General features: G+C 44.6%; 1 protein-coding gene across 7 annotated transcripts in view; it reads left to right on the top strand.

Moving 5' to 3' along the window:
• The window catches only part of ADGRE5 (adhesion G protein-coupled receptor E5), a 64,103-nt gene that overhangs the window by 39,292 nt on the left and 3,936 nt on the right, over nucleotides 1–20,875 (top strand). For all 7 annotated transcript variants that reach the window (XM_061616623.1, XM_061616622.1, XM_061616624.1 and 4 more), the window contains 9 exons: nucleotides 6,950–6,996; nucleotides 8,695–8,787; nucleotides 12,843–13,011; nucleotides 13,351–13,464; nucleotides 13,897–14,126; nucleotides 14,473–14,646; nucleotides 17,197–17,388; nucleotides 18,212–18,432; nucleotides 20,102–20,168. In XM_061616623.1, coding sequence (XP_061472607.1) covers nucleotides 6,950–6,996; nucleotides 8,695–8,787; nucleotides 12,843–13,011; nucleotides 13,351–13,464; nucleotides 13,897–14,126; nucleotides 14,473–14,646; nucleotides 17,197–17,388; nucleotides 18,212–18,432; nucleotides 20,102–20,168 — 1,307 coding nt within the window. The remainder of the gene's footprint in view (nucleotides 1–6,949; nucleotides 6,997–8,694; nucleotides 8,788–12,842; nucleotides 13,012–13,350; nucleotides 13,465–13,896; nucleotides 14,127–14,472; nucleotides 14,647–17,196; nucleotides 17,389–18,211; nucleotides 18,433–20,101; nucleotides 20,169–20,875) is intronic.

The following is a 20,875-nucleotide window of genomic DNA, read 5'->3' as shown; positions in this document are numbered from 1 at the left end:
CATTTGCTTGCAGTGCTTGATTTACTGTGGCACTATTACTTGGTTCAAAAATGCGACAGTAAATTTAAATCTACATGACAGAAAAATTGCAGAAAAGGTACAGTAATTACCTCAATAAACTGAAAACACTGCCTTGCCTAGCTTGTTTCAGTCACTGGCTCCCTGCATGCAAAGACAATTTGATTCCAGATATGTTAACAGTGATCATTTTCTGCTTAGACAACATCTAACTAGGCTACCCAGGTGCATTATTTCCTTACAATCTCCACTGATGGCTCATCTCCACAGGGGTGTCTACTTTCCACTCCCCTGGAACTCTGCTTTGACAGCTTCCTCTTCCAGCCTGAGTGATTGACAACAATTAACCACCCTCTGGCTCTCCACTTCTTTGGGCTCTGTTGTTCAGATTGTGGGGGGGATTAGGAGCTTTGTTTCAGCACTCCCAATGCCTGTAGTTCCAGAACAGTCTTTGGTCTCCGCTGGCCTCTGCTGGTCCACATGGGAGAAAGTGTGGGACTAGTACAGCCAGGGCTAGGTGACTGGTTGGCTGGCTTCCTACACTCACTACAGGTGTATTCCAGGGGAAAGGTGTCCTTTGCCAGCACATGGCCTACATTCTCAGTTGTATGCAGCAGCACTAAATTAGGAACTCAGCAAGTTGCTTTCAGGGGAGGCCTTTGCACAGGGGTAAGGAACCAGCAGCCCAAGGGCCATGTGCAGCCCTTGGCCTATTTTCATATGGATTGAGGGGGAGAGCATTGAGGGAAGGAGGGAGAGTGGGAGGGGGTAAAATGGAGAGCCAAAATGGATGGACTGGTGCAAGGAAGACTATGGTATGTCTGTATTTGGAATACGGTTGCCTTGCCTCAAAAAGGATATTGTACTCAAAAAGGATATTATAGAGCTGGAAAAGGTTCAGAAAAGGACAATCAGAGTGATCAAAGGGATGGAGTAACTATGAGGAAAGGATGCAGCATTTGGGGCTTTTTGGTTTAGGGAAAAGGCAAGTCAGAGGTGAAATGACAAAAGTACATAAAATTATGCATGGCATAGCAAAAGCGGATAGAGAAAAGTTTTTCTCCTTCTCTCAGGTATAAGACTGAACCTGAATGCACTTTAGCTCAAATTGATGTCTGCATCTTAGGCTGTGCATTGCAACAGAAGCACTAAAGCCTCATTCCCCTTTTATTTTAAGTGGGACCGTGGGGCTGGCCACCATTCCCAAAAAGCATTGAAGAAGAATAGTGCAGTGAACCCTCTCGCATAACACGAATAGTACTGCAGTTTTTCTCCCTCTCTCATAACACTAGAACTCAGAGACATCCAATGAGGCTGAATGTTGGAAGATTCAGGACAGACAAAATAAAGTACTTCACACAGCACATGGTTAAACTGTGGAATTTGCTCCCACAAGAGGCAGTGATGACCATCCCAATTTGGGTGGCTTTAAGAGGATTAGACAAATACATAGAAGATAAGGCTATCAATGGCTACTATTAGCCATGATGGCTATGCTCTGCCTCTGTAGGCAGAGGTAGTATGTTTCCAAATACCAGTTGCTGGAGACCGCAGGAGGGGAGAGTGCGCTTTATTTATTTATTTATTTACTTAAATTTTTTTCCCCACCCTTCTACCCTATTATAGGGCACTCAGGGCGGTTTACAATAAAATTGCACACATACGTAATAAAATTGTACACAATAAGAAAGACAAAAACATTAAAGTAAATTAAAATACAATTAAATTAAATACAATTAAAATATATAAAATACAATATATGCATACACACACACACACACATAAGGGAGTGGTACTAAATGGACTAAAAAAGTAAAAATTAAAATAAAAAGCATATGGCTACTATCTTAGCTGTGTAGTCTGGCTGCCATTCACAGGCTGTGGAATTTTTCCTGACAGCTCCCAACACATCAATTCTAGATCTGATTGAAGTGGTCATCCTGTGCTTGGTCTGTACAGTAGGGCCCCACTCATACTGTGGGTTATGTTCCAGACCCCCGCCGAAAAGCGAAAACCGCTGAAAAGCGGAACTCATTGAATAGAATGTTGCGCGACTCCCGAAAACCGCCGTAAAAGCGGAACAAGCGCAGTATGAGTGGGGCTTTAGTCTAATTGTGTCTAATTGAGACCGCCACATTAGCGAAGCGCCGTAAAGCAGGGCCCTGCTGTACTACTTCAGAATGCATGTGCTGGATTACAAAGATGAATGCTACTCCATGTCAAAACCAACCAAGGAAACAAAAAACCCAACACTTCCCTATACTTAGAAAGCTTACACCTGAGGTGCTGTTCTAGCACAGCCTTTTCCTTGACATGCTACTTTTCTACATGCAGGTATATTTATTCAATTTATTTATAGAGCATTCACATGATGAATTTGAATGCCACTACCTAGTGGCACAACCCAAACACAGGTATACCACCTCTGGGTCTCACCCCGCATGCGCAATGGGAGAAGAGGCAGGGGAAGAGGCAAGGCAGAAAAATTGCAACCTCCAAAAACCTTGAGATGCATGAGGGGAAAGAATGATGCTGGCCGCCCCATCAATAAAAAAGAATTAACAACAACAAAAACACCCACCAGAAGGATCTAAATTATGATGACAACTGGGTGTTCATTTACATAGATTAGCATACGCAAAATGAATCTGCATAGATTAGCATGTGTTAGTTTCCTTTCCTGCAAAGGAGGCAGAGCGTGATGCCTTGCTCCATTGAGCCGCGGCGGCCTCTCCCTTCATTTCTTCTCCCCACCCCACAGTGATAACTGCACTGACCATCCCAAGCCGGGACCATCGGTATCTGAACCGGTCCTGAGGCGATAGGAAAAAAAGTCAGTGAGCTCAACCATCACCACAGCATCAGTCCTTCTGAATATCACGCCTCCCGATTGACTCCTCTGCCCTCACGACACTGCAAGAGCAACCGGTCCCTCAATTGGCCACCGAGGCGGACGTGTCAGGTTTGCACTCAGGTCCAGCTTGTGGGCCTCCCAAGGGCACCTGGTTGGCCTCTGTGAGAACATGATGCTGGACTAGATGGGCTACTGGCCTGATCCAGCAGGCTCTTCTTATGTTCTTAAAAGCCCTCTGCAAGCAATCAGATCAGACCTCTGCCTCAGGCTATATTCCCGAGCAGTCCATTGGGTGAGGAGGGAGAATGAGAGAGGAAAGGAGGTGGCAGAGAGAGGAAAAGGGCACACTGGCATACAGACCCTGACAAAATTGCCCCCAGGGGATGTGGCCATTGATGGGGGGGGGAAATCCCCACCTCCGCCTTGGTGTACTCCACAGGCCCCAGCCCATCCTGATGCTTCAAAATATTAATTCTGTCTCCAACACTCACTGACTGGGACTAAGAGCCAGACTGCTTCATAGCTGTGGCCCACATATGAAAGCGAATGGCAATGTTGTGAACCGCCCAGGGAGCTTCGGCTATGGGGCGGTATATAAATTTAGTAAAATAATAAATAAATAAATAAATAAATGTGACATGCACAAGTGACTGTGAATTCTTGCGGTCTGACTTTGTTCATGTGTACAGAAGCATATCGTTAGAACATATGGATCCTTTCTAAATGGCAGACAGCCTTTGCCGGTGTCATTATTTTATCTTTTATCTTGCTCATCCCATGGAGGTCAGGGCAGCTTGCATCATCTCTGCTCTAAGTAGGTTAGGATGAGAGTGACTGAACCAAAATGACCCTAAGGTGGAGCAATCTGAAGTGGGTTCTCGCAGGAAACTGCCTTTTGCCAAGTCAGACCATTTGTCAGTGTAGCCCAGTGTTGCCTTCGCACTGACTGGCATCAGTTCTTCAGGGTTTGAGACAGGTATCTCTTCCAGTCCTACCTGGAGATGCCAGGGGTTGGGCCTGGGACCTTTTGCATGCAAAGCAGATACTCTGTCCCTGAGTTATGTCCCTTTCCTTCTCTCTGGCCAAACTACACATGGTGTGATCATGAGGTTTGCTCTTGAGCGCAAGACGTTTCTTTCACAAATTGCTAGGGAGGAGGCTGATCCACATTGGATCCGGGTATGGTCATAGCAGCGTTAACCCTTCCCCATAACATGATCCCGTTTGTATTGAGGTCACAACACCTGCTATTGGGGAGGGAACTCCCATTCATTTCAGCTACTATGCAAGTAGTAGGTTGCTGTGGGTTGGGACCACAGCAAAGGGTAAAGCCCCCATGCCAATCTGGATTGGTCCCTCTGCACTGACTATGACAGAAACATTGTGCACTTGATAGCAAACCATGTGATACAGTGTTGGGGAACGTCTGGCCCTCCAGATGCTGTTGGACTCCATTGGCATCCACCATCCCTATTCACCATGCTGACTGGGCCTGGTGGGACGTCCCCAGTTTTTAATGTCATATGTAATTTGGCCCTTAGTCTGGATTGTCTAGGCCGGGAAGCCTCTTCCTGCATAGATACTTCTGGCAAATCTCTCTCAGCCTCCTTTTTCCACCTCTGGAAAATGAGAATAAAAGAGACTCACCTCGTAGGTTTGTTGGGAAGAGCAAAACAATGCAAAAAAATTATTATAGAAAAAATGCCAAGCACAGTCCCCCACCCCACCATTTTCACTTTGGCCTAATTTCCAACTCCCCTGGGTGAAGGCTTAGTCCTCTTCAATGGCTCCTCTTTTCTGCTGAATTTTGAAGGTAGCATAATCGTGCAGCTTCTGTCCCCTAAAGCAAGGTCTTCCTGCTTATCTTGGGAGTCTCTCCCTATCTGTAGGGGTCCCTTCCAGCCACCGTCCTTCTCCCGTTTCTGTATCCCTGTGTCTACCCAGGACACCCACTTTGCAGATAGGGAAACTGTATGTAAGATCTTTCCTCAACTTTTGTCTTGGACAAAGCTGTTCAGAGGAATTTTGGGCTCTGCAGCCCTGTAACTTGCCAGCTGTTGGTAGATATAAACCTGGAGGGCAAAACCAATGGCAAAAATCTCATGCTTTGAGATCAAGCAAGTCTGTCCTTCCGCTGGATGTAAAGTACAAAGCAGTCTTTAAAATAATTGCAAAGGCAAGAGGGGGAAAACTATTTTAAGTAAGTCAACATGTTTCAATAATTTTCAGCTCTTTTTTTAGGATGATTTCCTGTTACAGCTCCTTTACATCACTTTTAAACTTTACATCACTTTTAAACTTGTGCATATTATTGTTGGCTTGGAGGGCATACCAATTACTTCTTCATGTTTCATACAGTACTTTTGATTTGCAGAGTGCTTCACTGTCTTTAATACATTTGTCTTCACAGCAACTCCCCAACAGGTTGCTGTTATTTTAATATTACAGATCAGGAAGTGGGGCTATGAAAGTTGGAGTGATTTAGTCAATCTAGCAGGTCTAATGTAGAACCTGAACCAGCGTCTCCTGGACTTGAATGGAGCAGCCCGCACAACACTGGTTCACAGTAGACCATATATATTAGGGATGTTCATTGGCTCTGTGTGTACCTCAAATAAGGAGGCAAATCTGGGTGATTTGAGTCATGAACTGATGTTCTCAAGTCATATCACACAGTAAAGGAGGTATTTAAAAATGGATCAGGGACCTCCTGCATGTCTGAGTCACTCTGTGGTCTTGGTTTTTCCAAGAAGCTAAACATGCAACCTTCCCTCCACCCCACGTGCCTTTTTTTCTGAGAAACGAAACCAAGGTGGCTGAGGAAATACCCAGAGCTTGAGAGGGTGTATGTGTAGAAGTGGGGAGAATTTTGACAGACAGGTCTAGCTTATCATCACAGTGAATTACTTTGAGGTTCAATCACAGTGATTTGGGGAGGAGATGGTGAAGTAAATAGAGTTGTCCTTCACGTGGCCTACTTCATTCCCAATTGTTCTTTTTCTTAACACGCAACTGAAAATCGTAGCTCTCTTTTTTCTTCATGGAGAGCAGTTCCAGGAAGGGGCCATGAGAAAAAAAAAATGACTTCCTCTTTTTTATATTACAAAGGTAAGATCACCTAGTACAGCCTTTCCCAACCAGTGTGCCTCCAGATGTTGTTGGACCACAACTCCCATCAGCCTCAGCCAGCATTGCCAATGGGAGGCTGATGGGAGTTGTGGTTCAACAACGTCTGGAGGCACACTGGTTGGGAAAGGCTGATTCCTAGCACTATAGCCCATTGATCTGTTTGTATGAACGTTGGCTGTTTTCTTTCCAAGGGACACCTCTCTTATATCCCCAGTTTTCAAACTGATTGCCCAGAAAAAACTAGGAGAGAATGTGATTTCTTTTTTTCCCACCCCCAGAGTAAAGTTTGCCCTTGCAGGAGAACCACTGCACCTATCTTTTTGAGGTTTTGCAGGCTTCATCCCTGCAGAAGGGGCAACTAAGCCTGCAGTTTGCATTTGACTCTGGCAGAAAATAATGTAAAGTTAGAGGCTTTTTCTTTTTTTAAAAAACTTTTTTTTAAGGTTCCCTTAAAGCCTTGAATGGATCTGCCTGAAATTTGGCAGGCTTAATCCACTCTGGACAGGCTCCTTTATGGGCAAATTTCATCCACTTATGTGAAAAGGGAAAAAGTTATAGCCATTTTTAGATTCCCCAACATAGTCAATGGGAACGATGAAACAGAGCTTCAGATTTAACAGATCAGATTAGGACTTGAATATTGAATTAAATTGGAATGACACAGAGTGGATCTGAAATAGGTCGATCTACTTCCAAATGCTACAGAAACAGATATAAGGTGAATCATTAGGTCGCTGCACATCCCTAATATATATGCATTGTTGCATTCAGCCATATTTAGCTATTGCCACTCAGACAGGAGCTGCCAGAGCCATTATGGATGACTCAGTAGAAGGATTCATGCAATGTGACCTGGCTTTCAAAAATAGCAAGTAGAACGTCAGGAGCTTTTGGAAAAGGAGGGAGAGCAATACCTTCTGGTAACTTGTCTGATAATTCTGTTCCCAGAATTCAGCTGTCCCAGTCCTTCAAGTGATGTCTGTGCAGATGAACAGGTGAGTCCCAAACACAGGACTTTGGTGTTACGGATATGAGCAGAGTAACTCAGCTGTCTGAGCTGCGTGTGCCAGTGTGTGTATTTATCTAAGAAGCAGGCTTTTACCCTGCACTTAAATCACTCAGACTTAAGACTTAGTAAAATAAGAAAAGCTACTTTATTTATAGAAATACACAGTAGAAGGAAAGGCATACCTAGTTCTAACTAACTAACTAAGTTGGAGGCGCAATGCCCAGACTTGGATATTGCTGTTACGGTTCAGGAAAGAGAACAAAGACAGAGATGTCTCCTCGAAGAAGAAAACAAGGAAGGAGAGGCAGATAAGCTTCCCTGAGCATATCAGGCTACAACAGAAGGAAGTTAGGTAGAGAAGAGCACAAGTAAAGGTAAGCAAGCCTAGCCAGCTGGAGGACCCTAATTCTATCTTCCTTCTGGAACACAAACAAAAAGGACCCAAACAGGAGTTGCTCTTGCCACACTTCCAACATTTGGAAGACCAAATCAACACCATGCATAGGCTAAGTTGGCTTTTTACTGACTTGGGCACTTTGCTACTGTGTCCAGGACTGCATATATTTGGTTATTTAAAAAAAATCAATCAAAATTCTCCTCCAAGGAAAGTTGAATTATATGCCATGTATAAATTGTGCAAATTGTAAAGATTTGCATATAGTTGTTTAACTGGTAAAATTTACACTAGGTATAGGAGGAGATAAAAAGTTGCTCGTGGCACTCGAGCTTCACCCTCTAACCACTGGAAATCCTTCCCTTGTCATACACTGGCTCCAGAGATTCTCCCTTGGTATTGTCACAGACACGTAAACATTTTTGCACTGCAGCCTCAAGGACTAGAAACTTGCTATAAAAAAACAGCTGAGATTCTCAGGATGCTGCATTTCTGTTGTGTGACAGTAGAATATATACAGTTCTGGGTGGCTGGATTAGCCATAAGTGGGAGAGGAAAGTTTAAAACAAGAGCTTGTGGAACTTGAACCCCAGAAATTTCCCACAGAAAGATCTCCATGCTATGCTCATGAAACCACCGATCCACTCAAAGGGTTTTATGTTTCAGCTGAAGTGTTAATTATTATCTGTGTTATCTAGAAACAGAATTAAAATATCTACAGTTTTGCTTCCCTGAAAACAAGCATATAAAACCCCTCAGCTTACTGAAACTGGGAATGTTTGAACTATTTGGGGGGAAATGGGAGCTGTTTTGAGTTGCACTATTAAATACATCAGAACAAAATATTGGCTGTCATCGTGTGCCCACTTGTCCTAAATAGGTCTTCTGTGCACGTAACAGTGTACTGGATTACAGCCATTCATTTTATTTCAAATTCCATTCTCTGCATTTCCCAGGGCCCCTTTCCAGTTGCATTTGTAACTCAGCTGCTTAGCTGGCAGCACTATCCCTTTGCAGCTTCCCTGCCATTGCAAATAGCTGTTGTGGGGGTACTCAGATTGGGACTGAGGCAGGTGGCAAAGACTTAAGCTCTTTTCATGCCATAATCCTGATCAGAGTTTTCCACGCTAGCTATTAGTATTGTAGAAATCAAGCATCCCAGGGCTAAACACATGAATGCTGCATCTTCCTTGGCCTTAGGCTTAAACAGGTACGGCCGTTTGGTCACTTCTTCTCATCTTGGTACCCTCTATCTCTGCTCAATGGAGTTTTGGGGGGATTGTTTTCCAGACGTTCCTCTGCAACTTTACAGCACAATTGAGACATCTCTGCAATTCATCACTGACAATACGGGATGCAAAGGATGCAGAGAATCGTATGCAGGTATGTTTCAAGCTTGTTTCTCCTTTGCCTTCTCTAACACCTGCCTTGATTCCAAAGGCCACAACTGCAGGGCTTAGAATCCGAAAATACTTGGGAACAGAGGCCGGAAAGTAGTGCTGTCAAGCCAACCACAACCACCTCACTTTCAGACAAAGGATACTTCACACATTTTACATTAGGAGGGCCACCAGTTCCCCACCACTGGTGACGGCAATGTTTAATAGAGGCTTACATAGAATAATACTAAAATAGAGCACTATTAGTGATAAAAGATTTCTCTTTTCCAATTTAAAGGAAGAAAATTGTTTCTTTCCCCCCCTCATATACATGTGGAAGCATACTTTTTGCCTTCTCGCACATCTATCACACACACTCATATGATCCTCCTTTCAAGGGCAGTTCCGCTTTAATACCCTCTGTCCTCTTCAGCAGCATTTATTCAATTAATTTAATTTAATTACCTAATTTAATTTAATTACCTAGGCTATGAACTGCCTTTTAGGAAACAGTTTCCTTTCCCAAGAAATGTACATTTTGGGTTATATCCAGTGCTAGTCCTACTCAGAGTAGATCAATTGAAATTCATGGATATGACTAACTTGGATCCATTATTATTGGATCCAATAATAATCCAGTTAAAACCATATTATACTGCCTTAACACTAAACAATAGCAGTTAAACATCAGCAGCAATTAATAAAAGCAAGAGAAATTAACAAAAAAAATTATGGAAATAAAACATGTTTTAAGATTACATCCCCAACCACCGGGTTGCATCCAAACTCCTTGGGTCCACCATGCCCTCTCCTACATGCAGATATTTGCACGTTATTGGCAAGATCAGTCCAGTTTACAGGGCTAAATTAGATCAACCTCAACTGTGATAATATTAGTTAATATAGGAGCATCCAAAAAGAGTGATGGTGGCGAAGCTTCAAACTGGTAATTGGTAGACAAAACTTTTATTTTTACTTTTAAAACTGTAAAGGGCCCGATGCATATCAGTTGGTAGCGAAGAGGTTAACAAATGTATAAACCACTATGATAACAATTAACTATTGGAAAACTATTGCTGTTCACAAAATGATGGAGATGGCAGGTGTTGGCACCACTCACCATATGCTGAGAGGCACATGTTACCGAATTCTTCCAAGCTACACAGCAAGTGGATTGGACTGTGAAAGACCAACCCAAATGGTGTTTGCATTTTGACGAATTTGTAGGGCAGTACAATATCTCAGAGAGGAGGTCAGGTCTCCTGCTCCCCTGGTGCATTCACCAAAGCTGCCCAATTTCCCTGCTTTTTAAAGTTTGGTAGAAATATCTGTGGGCTATAGGTATGTTCTTAAACCGCAAGTTTTTTTGCCTATTAGTGAATTTCCCTGCTTTTTAATCCGGGAGGTAAGAAATGGGATCCTGTCCAAGTTTGCTGAGAATGGATTGATCATTTCCATGCTTATTGAGTTCAGTGTGATTTACTCTCCTGCAGTCATGCTTAGGATAGGTGAAACTGACCTCAGAGGATGGGGAGGGGAGGAGGAGGAGGGAGGGGAGGAAACGCAGAGGGGAGGACTGGGAGGGGAGCAGGCAGGAGGGGGGAGGAGAAGGACAGGTTTGATCATTTGCATGTTTATTGAATTCAGTGGGATTTACTCCCATGCAATCATGCTTAGGATAGGTAAAACTGACCGGGGGGGGAGGGAGGGAGGGCTAGAGGGGGCAGAGGAGGAGGAAGAAGGAAGAGGGGAGGGGATGAGGAAGGGAGAGGAGAGGGGAAGGAGGGGAAAAGCAGGTCTGATCATTTGCATGCTTATTGAGTTCAATGGGATTTACTCCTATGCAATCTTGGTTAGGATAGGAAAAACTGACAGTGGGGGAAGAGGAGGGGGAAGGGGAAGGAGCATATTGGAGGGGGGCAAAGGAAGGGGGAGGGGAGGGCAGGTTTGATCATTTGCATGCTTATAGAGTTCAATGGTATTTACTTCCATGCAATCATGCTTAAAATCGGTAAAACTGACCATGGGGAGGAGGAAGGGAAGGGGGAGGTGGGGGAAGGGGGATATTGGGAGGGGATGGAGAGTGAGGGGCAAAGGAAGGGGGATGGAAGGGGCAAGTGGGAGGGGGGAGAAAGGAGGGTGGGTTTGATCATTTGCATACTTTCTGAGTTCAGTGGGATTTATTTCTGTGCAATCATGTTTGAAAATGGAAATGGACTGCCTTCAAGTCAATCCTGACTTACGTTGACCCTATGAATAGGGTTTTCATGGTAAACGGTATTCAGAGGTGGTTTTACCATCGCCTTCCTCTGAGGCTGAGAGGCAGTGACTGGCCCAAGATCCCCCAGTGTGCTTCATGGCTGTGTGGGGATTCGAACCCTGATCTTCCAGGTCATAGTCCAACACTGACCGGGGGGGGGCTGGGAGTGGGAGGGGAGGAGATTGGGTGGGTGGGCACTGGGCAGAAGGGAAGCCCCTTTCCTTTCCAAAATGAAAACATTGTGAACAGTATCATTGCTTTTCAGCGTTTCCCTCACCTTTTTATTCTACAGCAGGCACATGTAGCCTCCCACCCAAATTTAAACCAAAGCTATCCCTGGCCACATCCACACCAGGCCTTTATTTCACTTTGAACAGTCATGGCTTCTCCCAAAGAATCCTGGGAAGTGTAGTTAGTGAAGGGTGCTGAGAGTTGCTAGGAGACACCCTGTTCCCCTCACAGACCTTCAATCAGAGTGGCTGACTGTTAAACCAGTCTGGCCACTGGAGCTCTGTCAGTGGAACAGGAGTCTCCTCTCTGACCGTCTCAAATGAAATCAAGTCTGGTGTGGGTGCGGCCCTCTGATTAGCCTAGCCAAGCAGCTATGAGGCTTTTAGAACTCTGACAGTTGGTTCTTACTGAGCATGCCTGACGTTATTATAGGGTTTCAGCCAAAATTTCTTAAATTAATTAAAAATCAGCCAGGCATTTTTTCAACTTTTCAACTGCGGAAGATGAAGGTCAGAGTATGGGGCAAGGTCAGTATTAGGATTACTGGTGCTCTGTGAATATGGCTGATTTTTAATGAATTTCAACCAATTATGAGAACTCTCAGAGAAAAAAGTCCAAAAGGGCTCTGGAGTTTTTTTCTCTCTTTTTACACTTTGAACTCTCTATTCTCTCTGATTGTTTTGTGTATGGCCATGAAAATTGAGAAGGTTGTTAAGCAAGCGTTTCTGAGTTTGGGACTATAAGTTTTGTAAAGTTTTGTTTTTAAATGAGCTTATGGCATGGGGGATATTTTCAATTTAACATTGCGGAATGTGAAAACTCCACACTGGCTATAGTATACAGCCACTGTATAATATAGAATAAAGCATGTGACTTCCTTAAAAAGTGAACCATAGCTAAAATAAGCATTGCTGTTTTATAGTCAAACATAATATTTCTTCTGAAATGCAAAAAACAAAACTCAAAGTATATAAAGGATACAAATGGTTATCAAGAGTGCATAGGAGGATGCAATATATAAGGGTATAAGAATGTTGCACGCTTTCAGAAGTGCAGGGTCCCTTCATGATCATCACAGCTGCACACCCTCCCCCTTTTTTTCTTTTGCTGCTGGGTTGAGAATGAGATCCTTGTTAATGGCTTCTCCCACAACAACAGGCGTCCCAAGCAGACAATCAGCATGAAAGGGGCGAGTGTTAGCTACAGAAAAGAGACTTCTCAGTCGCTGACTCAGCTCCTTTCACTCTGATTGGCTCCAATCAGCAGGACAGGTCAAGGAAGTCAGAAAGCTCTTCTCAGTGGCTAACACGCTCCCTTTTCATGCTGATTGGCTTATTAGGACACTGGAGACATAGGGGGACTGCTGGGACCCTGCCTTTACCCAAAAAAGTAAATGGTCTAAGACCCTGGATGAGTACACCCCTGCTCACATGGACTTGCCTCCATTCTCTCAGAGGTTCTGATAACAGCTGATCAATCAAATTGGTGTCTATAATACCTGCTCCCAGTGTGTGTGTGGTGGCAGCTTTTTTCCTTGAGAGCTAATGGCATCCTATCTTCAACCTCAGGGTCTGCTGGATCTGCTGGATCTGCTGGATGACCTAGCGACTCTGATGAAGGCTGAGAAGCAGCGGCACCGGATGGTCACTGAGATGATGGAAACTGTGGAGACCCTGCTCAGGGTTTTGGCATTCACCTTACCCAACAAGACCATGAGCGCCATGAGCAAAGACACAGGTTAGCACACAGAGGATTTGCAGGTGGCCTGAGGGTTCCTTCAGTGGCAGAGACCAGGATTTCCTTACTTTTCTCTATTTCAGGTGCACCTACTGTGTGCCCCATAACACTTTCAGAATAGCGGAGGCTGACATTGAAATATCAGGAATATTCTCCCCTCCCTTCCCCAGTTCCCTTTGTGATAAACAGGATCTTTCCTGCATTGGAAGAGACTACTACAAGCGGCGTCGCTGGGATGTTTTGAATCAAGCAATGCTTGTTCCAAGGATGTTGCCTTCTGCCCTTTTCTGTTAGCTGTCCAACTTGGCCTAGATTATGTTTTTGTCTCATTCATTTCAGAGCTGACCATAGACATCAGGACAGCTGGGAGCCCAAGCCAGGGCCCAGCAACGCTGTCACAGAATAAGACCCAGATGGAGCTAAGCTGGGGAGCAGTAAGAAAAGAAGGTGACGGTAAGGAGCTCCACCTGCACCATGAATGGGCTGGAGGGTTGATGCAGCTGTGGCCCACAGCACAGTGCCTTCTGCTGCCAGGAAAGGCTGGGGAGGAGCAATAGAGAAGAGAGCCAGCTCCCCCTGGGGGCACAACTGGGGATGTCTTTTTCCCCATATAAAATATTCCCTTTATTTAAAAAAGCTGCACATGGAAGTAGGAGGAAGCTACCCATTTCCTGTTGTGCTAGTTCTCTGTTGCAGGAAGTTCCCCCCCTCCATTGAGAAGAACTCAACAAGCTGATGTCCTTTCACCTGCAGTGTAAAGTGGTATAGTCCTTTCTACCATTTCAGGACCTCTGCTGCATATATAGACCTGGCCTTTATATTCTAGCATACCAGCAGCTGTTGAGTCCTCAGTTCTGAGAGAGCTGCCAACTCTTCTCTTTTCAGCTTTCGGCATGGCTGGTCTGCTGTCATACCACAGCCTGGGGCCCTTCCTGACTGGCGCTGTTGTTGAAGGGAAAGAATGGGAGCAAGTGGGAAAGTCCCCACAATGTGCACAGCTGGAAGGGAAGCCCAGCTACAAAGTACTATCCAGCGTGGCATCTGCTTTTGTAGGCCACCATGAGACTACATCCTTGAGCGCCCCTGTCAGATTCAACTTCAGCCACAAGGAACCAGTGAGTAGTCACTTCTCTGCTGCTTCTTTGCCCTCCCCAGCTCCAGCAAAGGCCATTACTCTGTGGGCACCATTTCTCTGCTTCAACCTCACCCTTTTACATGAGGAAGCAGGCATGGCGGTGAAGAAGGAATGGTCTTTCTCAGCCCTCCTCTGTTCAGCTCATATGACCAGATTTTGACATCTGATCAATCCACATTATAAACATTAAGTTCAGATTCTTTATATTTCCTCACATTCTCTGTCCGCATATGCGGTTGAGTCACTTGAGCATGAATCCTGCCCCCCTCCCTAACTTGCAGGTACCGCAAAACTTCAATAGAAGATTTAATTACTTTTCCTCCTAGGACTCGAAGCCTGACCTGAAGCTGATTTGTGCCTTCTGGAAGCCTGACAATGGCAGCGGGCTTTGGTCTCAAGAAGGCTGCACACGTCTGAACTCCAGCACTGCCGACAGCACACACTGCCAGTGCAACCACCTGACCAGCTTTGCTGTGCTCATGGCCTTCTATGATGTGGAGGTGAGTCCACGAGAAGCAGTGAAAGGCGTGGCCCTCCTTTCATTTCCTTGGCCACTGACACACTTTCTACTCAGACACTGAAGGAAGGAAGGAGCAGTCAGGAGGAGCCATTACAATTACACTACCCAACACTGCATGAGTAGACTTCCCCTTCCTCTTCTCCCCCTGCACCCCCCCAAAACCTGCCCCAGAGAACCCCCCAACCTGCTAGTGCAGATTTTTGAGAGTTCACAGGGGGTTGCAGTGGGGAGGAGAGGAAGGGAAAGTCCTGTCACAGAAGCCAAAGTCTGTTTTGCTCATGCAGTGGCAGTGTTGGATGCAACCCAATGATTCAAAGGCTCCACATAATGCTTGAGACAGAGAGTCAGTGGCAGAGACCTGGAATAAGTTCAGACATTATAAAGAAGTGGCAAAAGTGGGCACATGATGGATCTGCTCTCTGTGTTCCCAGCATAAAATCTACACTGAAACTTGCACATCTTTTTCTACAGCACACTGCATGCATTCTACACATATCTGGTGACCATATCCATATAGAGATGCGTCTCTCTACAGGAGTGGATGCATATCATCTTCTTTTAAGAGGTGTGCTACAAATGTGAACCAAAGAGTTGCCTTTACTGTTGTAGCACAACATCTGAAGCTGCCTTGAAGGAGCCTGTCAGGATCCCACCTCCTGTCACCACTTGTCAGGATCTCTACCCATGGTCACCGCCTTGTCACGGTCCCACCTCAGGGTCCTGCTCTCAAAACAGTTCTCTCACCGGCTCTAGCAAAGATCTTTCAAGATCCCACTGCTAGGCAGCACCACCAGACACTCCCTGTAAACAATATTGCTTTGAGACTGTGCCTTAGTCTCCTTCTGGCTTATTGCTACTTTGTGTCTGGGTGCACTTGCAGGCCACAACCCCCCTGTATCTTTGTGCCTATAAAGATTACAGCCCTGAGTTATTTTGGATACCTGATGATGTTACACTATCTCTTCACTGCTGCCACCATTGATCCTGTTTCCCAACCTTGGTATATGCCCTGCCCACCCTTCTGGTCTGTGTAACCCAGCCAAGGATCAGGCATTCTGGTAAACCAAGAAATATTTATTTATATACACAGGGAATAACAAGATTACTTAAAGGTATAGTCAACAAGGGTGTGGTTTGATAAGATGCGTTACTCTTTATGTTTCTAGTCGTCAGTAACCTGCCTCACTACCCGCCTAATCCAATCCACCCTATCCAAAACCAACCCACTGAACCAACCAACTTCTTCCTCTCTCAACTGTCATCCTCTCATTTATACCTTCAGACCCTCAAGCGCTCAGCCAATCATAATACAACACTCATCAACATTCCAACCCATGTACTCCCCCCTCTCACTCAGTCCACTTACCTCATTTACTCTAATAAACCCGCAGTTACCATATTTACAGTATTATATATTTAGGGACATCACAGAGCTCACTTTGCAAGATGTGAGATTTTCCTCTCTGAATGATAACACCAGGAGCACAAATCATGGATGGTTTCTTAGCAGAGACAGAGTCGGTAATTTGGCTCACACAAGCATCTGTTGAGGTCCATGTAGTAGCAGGGAGTGAACCACTGCTGGCATCTTTCTTAATCTTGTGCATATAGCCAGGCATGCACAGAAGACAGCATCGACCAAGGAAAAATGGGGGGCACAGCATGATAGTGGTGGCATTTTTAAAGGATGGGTCAGCACAAGTTCTTGAGCACTTGCCTCACTGCTGCCTGCTGCTCTTCCAGTGACCCAGTCCAAAGATGGGGAACCTGCAGCCCTCCAGATGTTGTTGAACTCCCATCAGCCATGGGCAGCAAACCATCAATCAGAGATGATGGAAGCTGTAGTCCAACAACGTCTGGAGGCCAAAGGTTCCCTATCCCTGCTCGAGTCCACTTGCCTTTGCTCACTTGGGGCCTGATCCTCTACTGCTAGGGGCTGGTGAGGGTAGTAGTTCCAGGATAGCCCTGCAGCAGCAGGAGAACAAGGAGGAAGCAGAGCTGCCAACTGGGTACAGAGAGCAGAGATGGAATTCAGAGGAGATGCTTTTGCACCGAGTGTTGGCTTAGCTTAAAGACCTAGTAGAAAGGCAGCAAGGGAAAGAGGGAGTGTATGAACTCATCTCTATTGCAGTAAGTAGAGGGGAAAGCAGAGACAGGGGCCCAAGGACCCCACAAAACAGCATCTAGGAACTGCTTTCCTGGGGGCAAAATACTGAGGCTAGATCAGAACTAAGGCTAGGCATTCTGGTCCCTGGTATTTTGTTAGGAAGATGCTTAATCAAAGCAGGTTGCCCAAAGTGTAGGGAATCAGGACTTCTGAACCTTTTTCCCATGAAAGTTTTCAGGGCCAGAATCCAGTGGCTTCAAAGCATTGTCTCCTAGATAGTGGGAACTGGGGTCTTCAGCTTCTATCATGAGTCTCCTGTGGGGCCGTTCTATTTCGGGTAGTCTTGCCAATCAGCTGGTTATGCCAACTTTGCATTAAGACTTGGCTTGCATTGCACAGACTTAACCATTTGTCATTGTGCAGGACTGGGGCCTGGATGTCATCACCAAGATTGGGCTGGTTATGTCTCTGATCTGCCTGTTCCTGTCTATCCTCACCTTCCTGTTTTGCCGTGCCATCCGAGGCATCCGCACCACCATCCACCTCCACCTTTGCCTGGCCCTCTTTGTTGGCGATGTCATCTTCCTAATGGGTGTTGGGAATCCTGGCAACCAGGTAATAGGCTGGGATGCCCTGCCAGTATGCCTCCTGGGGAGCTAATGGACAAGAGCCATTCCAAGAGAATCAGCTGGGAGAGAGGATGAATGGAAGCCCAGGGTCCTCTGACAGCGTCCCTGTTAATAGAAGCTCTTGGCTTCTGACTGAAGGCCTGGGCTTGGGCGGTCTGTTGCTCTGACTCATGAGCATCCCTTGACTTCAGCTCTAGCTGACAGCATTACAAAGGCCTGTGCTTGTTCCTTCAAGGTGGAGCGTGGAACTGAGCAGACAAGACTAAGGAACTGATGGCTACAACAGACTGCAAGATGTTAGTGATGCAGTGTGATCAGGAAACACTGTACAGTTCCTGTTTCATCCCATTTCCATCTTTTGCATCTCCCTCTGTGTGGAGGATGTCCTGATGTGGGACATCTTTGTGGGATATGGGTACCATGCTGAGGCAGAAGCAAAACAATTTTGCAAAAGACCTGAGGCACTTGCTCACCCTGTTCCCCTTGTGTCATCATAAAGTCCAAAGCTGCTCATAATAATGAGCTGTATTCTGATGGAGCTTATCAGAAATTTAGCAGCCTTGGGTAGAAAGGCAGTTTGTGTTACAATGTCAAACTGGAATATCCATTTCAGGCAGGTGAAAACTTACTTGATACTGTGGCATAATAGCAGATCCATTTACAAAGTACTGATTCAACTTGTTCCTCAAGGAGGCAGGACCAAACAGAAGTAGTTGGATTATGTCCCCTCCAGATTTGGGCCCTTGCGCAAACATTTTCAACAACCAGGCTCCTTTCATAGTCTCCCTGTGTCCTGTCTCCCCTTCCAGACAACCTGTGCTGTAGTGGCTGGGCTGCTGCATCTCTTCTTCCTCTCTGTCTTCTGTTGGATGCTGCTGGAAGGTGTGGAGCTGTACTTGATGGTCGTTCAGGTCTTCAAAACTCACAGCCTCAAGCACTGGCACCTCTTCTTTGTGGGATATGGTCTCCCAGCCATCGTGGTGGGCATCTCAGCTGCCATAAATAGCAACGGCTATGGCAACAAGAAAAAGTAAGTCCTGGGGTTTTAATGTATACCCATGTGGGCTGTAGAATAATTGTGCAGCAGAACAGAAATGGGCACAGCTAGGAAGCATGTAAGTAGCTGGTAATAAAATGCTTGTGTCGGGCTGTAGGGAGTGTGAGATTGGATTTGCACTTGTGTAAGAGAGCTCAACATGGACAAGCAAAGATCAATTCCTGTTCTGGAGCGCTAGGCAATAAATGACATAGCCAATCCATGTGCAATCTTGCATTTTCAGGATCACAGTTTAGGAGTACTTGATCCAGCTTGAGGCAAAGGTGCATTGAACAAAAGGTGCCAATTTGTTACCAGGCCAAGTTCAAGGTGTATCTACTGGTATATAAAGCCCTTAACAGCTTGAGACCCGCTTACTTGTGAAACCACCTTACCCCATATGTGCCCACTTGAGCACTTTGGTCTGCGGAACTGGCACTGTTACAGGGTCCACATAACAACTCGTTCTTCACTTGCAAGGAATTGTTGTTTTAGTGTAGCAGCACCAATTCTTTGGAACTCTCTGCCTATTGACATCAGGCAGGGAGTTCACTGTATTCCTATCAGTGCCTGCTTAAAACTTTTTTTGTTTAGGTAAGCCTATCCAGACACATGTATGCTGATATGTTTTAATCTTTTTAGTTAGTTACGGTTGTGATTTTTTAAAAGAAAAATAGTTTTTAATCGTTTTATTGATAATTTTTAATGTTTTTGAAACCACTTAGTTTTTTTACAATCAAAATGGAAAAATTGTAAAAAAATTTAAAATTGTAAAAAATAGTCAAGTGGTATATAAATTTTGTTAAATAAATAAATAATAAATAAAGGTGTCCTTAGCAGCACGGAGGGCTTTCTAGCAGCTGAGGCTAGTTTACTAACTATGACCCCTCAGGGGCAAGGGAGAGTCTGGCAATGTTATTCCAGTCTGGTAACATTCCATTTAGACTACTGTAATGGGGCTGCCCTTGAAAACGGTTTGGAAAATGCAATTAACTCATAATATAGCAGCCAGGATTTTGACTGGGATAGTTGACTGGTAACTTATCTTGTGAGATTTGAGATGTACACTGGTTACTGGTTTACTTCCAAGCCCAATTCAAGATGCTGGTTTTGACCTTTAAAGCCCTTCACAGCTTGGGACCTGCGTACCTTAAGGACTACCTTCTCCCACATCAAACCGATCAAAGACCCTTCTCAGAGTGCCCTCACCCTCAGAAATTAACTGGGTGGTAACAAGGGGAGGACTTTCTCCTCTGTAGTACCCCAGTTGTGGCAGTTTTAGGGGGCAGCTTATCGCATTTCTATTATCTCATGCATTTTAATTGTTTTGTACTTTAAACTAGTGTTGGGAGGATACTGTATTTGCTATAGCTAGATTTTAAAATCCTAGAGCTGACATTTTTACTTGGCTGTTCTGTGTATTCTGCTAGTTATGCTGTTTATATTTTGTTGTTGTTGTTTTAAAATATATTGTAATTTGCCCTAGGATAAATAGTAACGATGGTATACAGCTATCTTAAGTAAATAAATGATTGGATGTGAGCTGACATGTGAAGGCAGTGCATTTTTTAAGGGGTAGGGGAGCAAATTAATCTTATGTAGCAGGGAAGATATTTAGGTACTGGTACCTGCCAAAAGATTCACCCTCTTCCTTTCCCCACAGCTGCTGGCTTGCAATGGACAATGGGTTCCAATGGAGCTTCCTGGCACCTGTCACCCTCATCATCATGGTAAAGCCTAATGCATCCCAGGACCATCCTTTTATTCTTCTTGCCTCAGTGCCAGTTTTCACTCTGTCCCTGCATATAGTACCCCATGTTTATTTATTTTATTTTATTTATTTATTTTAAAATATTTCTATCCCACCCTTCTACCCTATAATAGGGCACTCAGGCCGGCTTACAAAAATAAAATCAAACACGTACATAATAAAATTGTAAACAGTAAAATCACAAAAACATTAAAATAAATTATAATACATAAAATACAATTAAAATACATAAAATACAACAGATAGATATACACACACATATATATATAGGGAGTGGTACTAAAGGGACTACAAAGGTAAAATTTAACATAGATGTCTATCCAATCCACCCTTTATGAAGCCATCAACTGAGAGGGGGCTGGTTTTTTGTTCAATTTTGAGTGCAGTTCTCCATCTATTGCTTTAAATGCATTTCTCTTGTTTTCCACTTGTCTGCCATTTATGATTTCATCTTTTCCTTTCAGACATCATCCAATGTCAGGCTAATGTTTCTCACACCATCATTAGAGAGGAGTAACACTCAGTCAGTGTGCAATTGGGTCTTAATTCACCTAACCAGAACTGCCCTGCTTCTCAGTTCCATCCAGTTCCCAAAAGCATTGCTTTCCAAACCCAAATGCCCCCTTTCCATCCCCACACCTTCAAATGCATAAAGGTGGTTCAAGA

This window comes from Rhineura floridana, chromosome 3, assembly GCF_030035675.1.
Source record: "Rhineura floridana isolate rRhiFlo1 chromosome 3, rRhiFlo1.hap2, whole genome shotgun sequence".
NCBI lineage: Eukaryota > Metazoa > Chordata > Lepidosauria > Squamata > Rhineuridae > Rhineura > Rhineura floridana.
The sequence above is the reverse complement of the archived record's forward strand: the minus strand, read 5'-3'. Positions and strand labels throughout refer to the sequence as shown.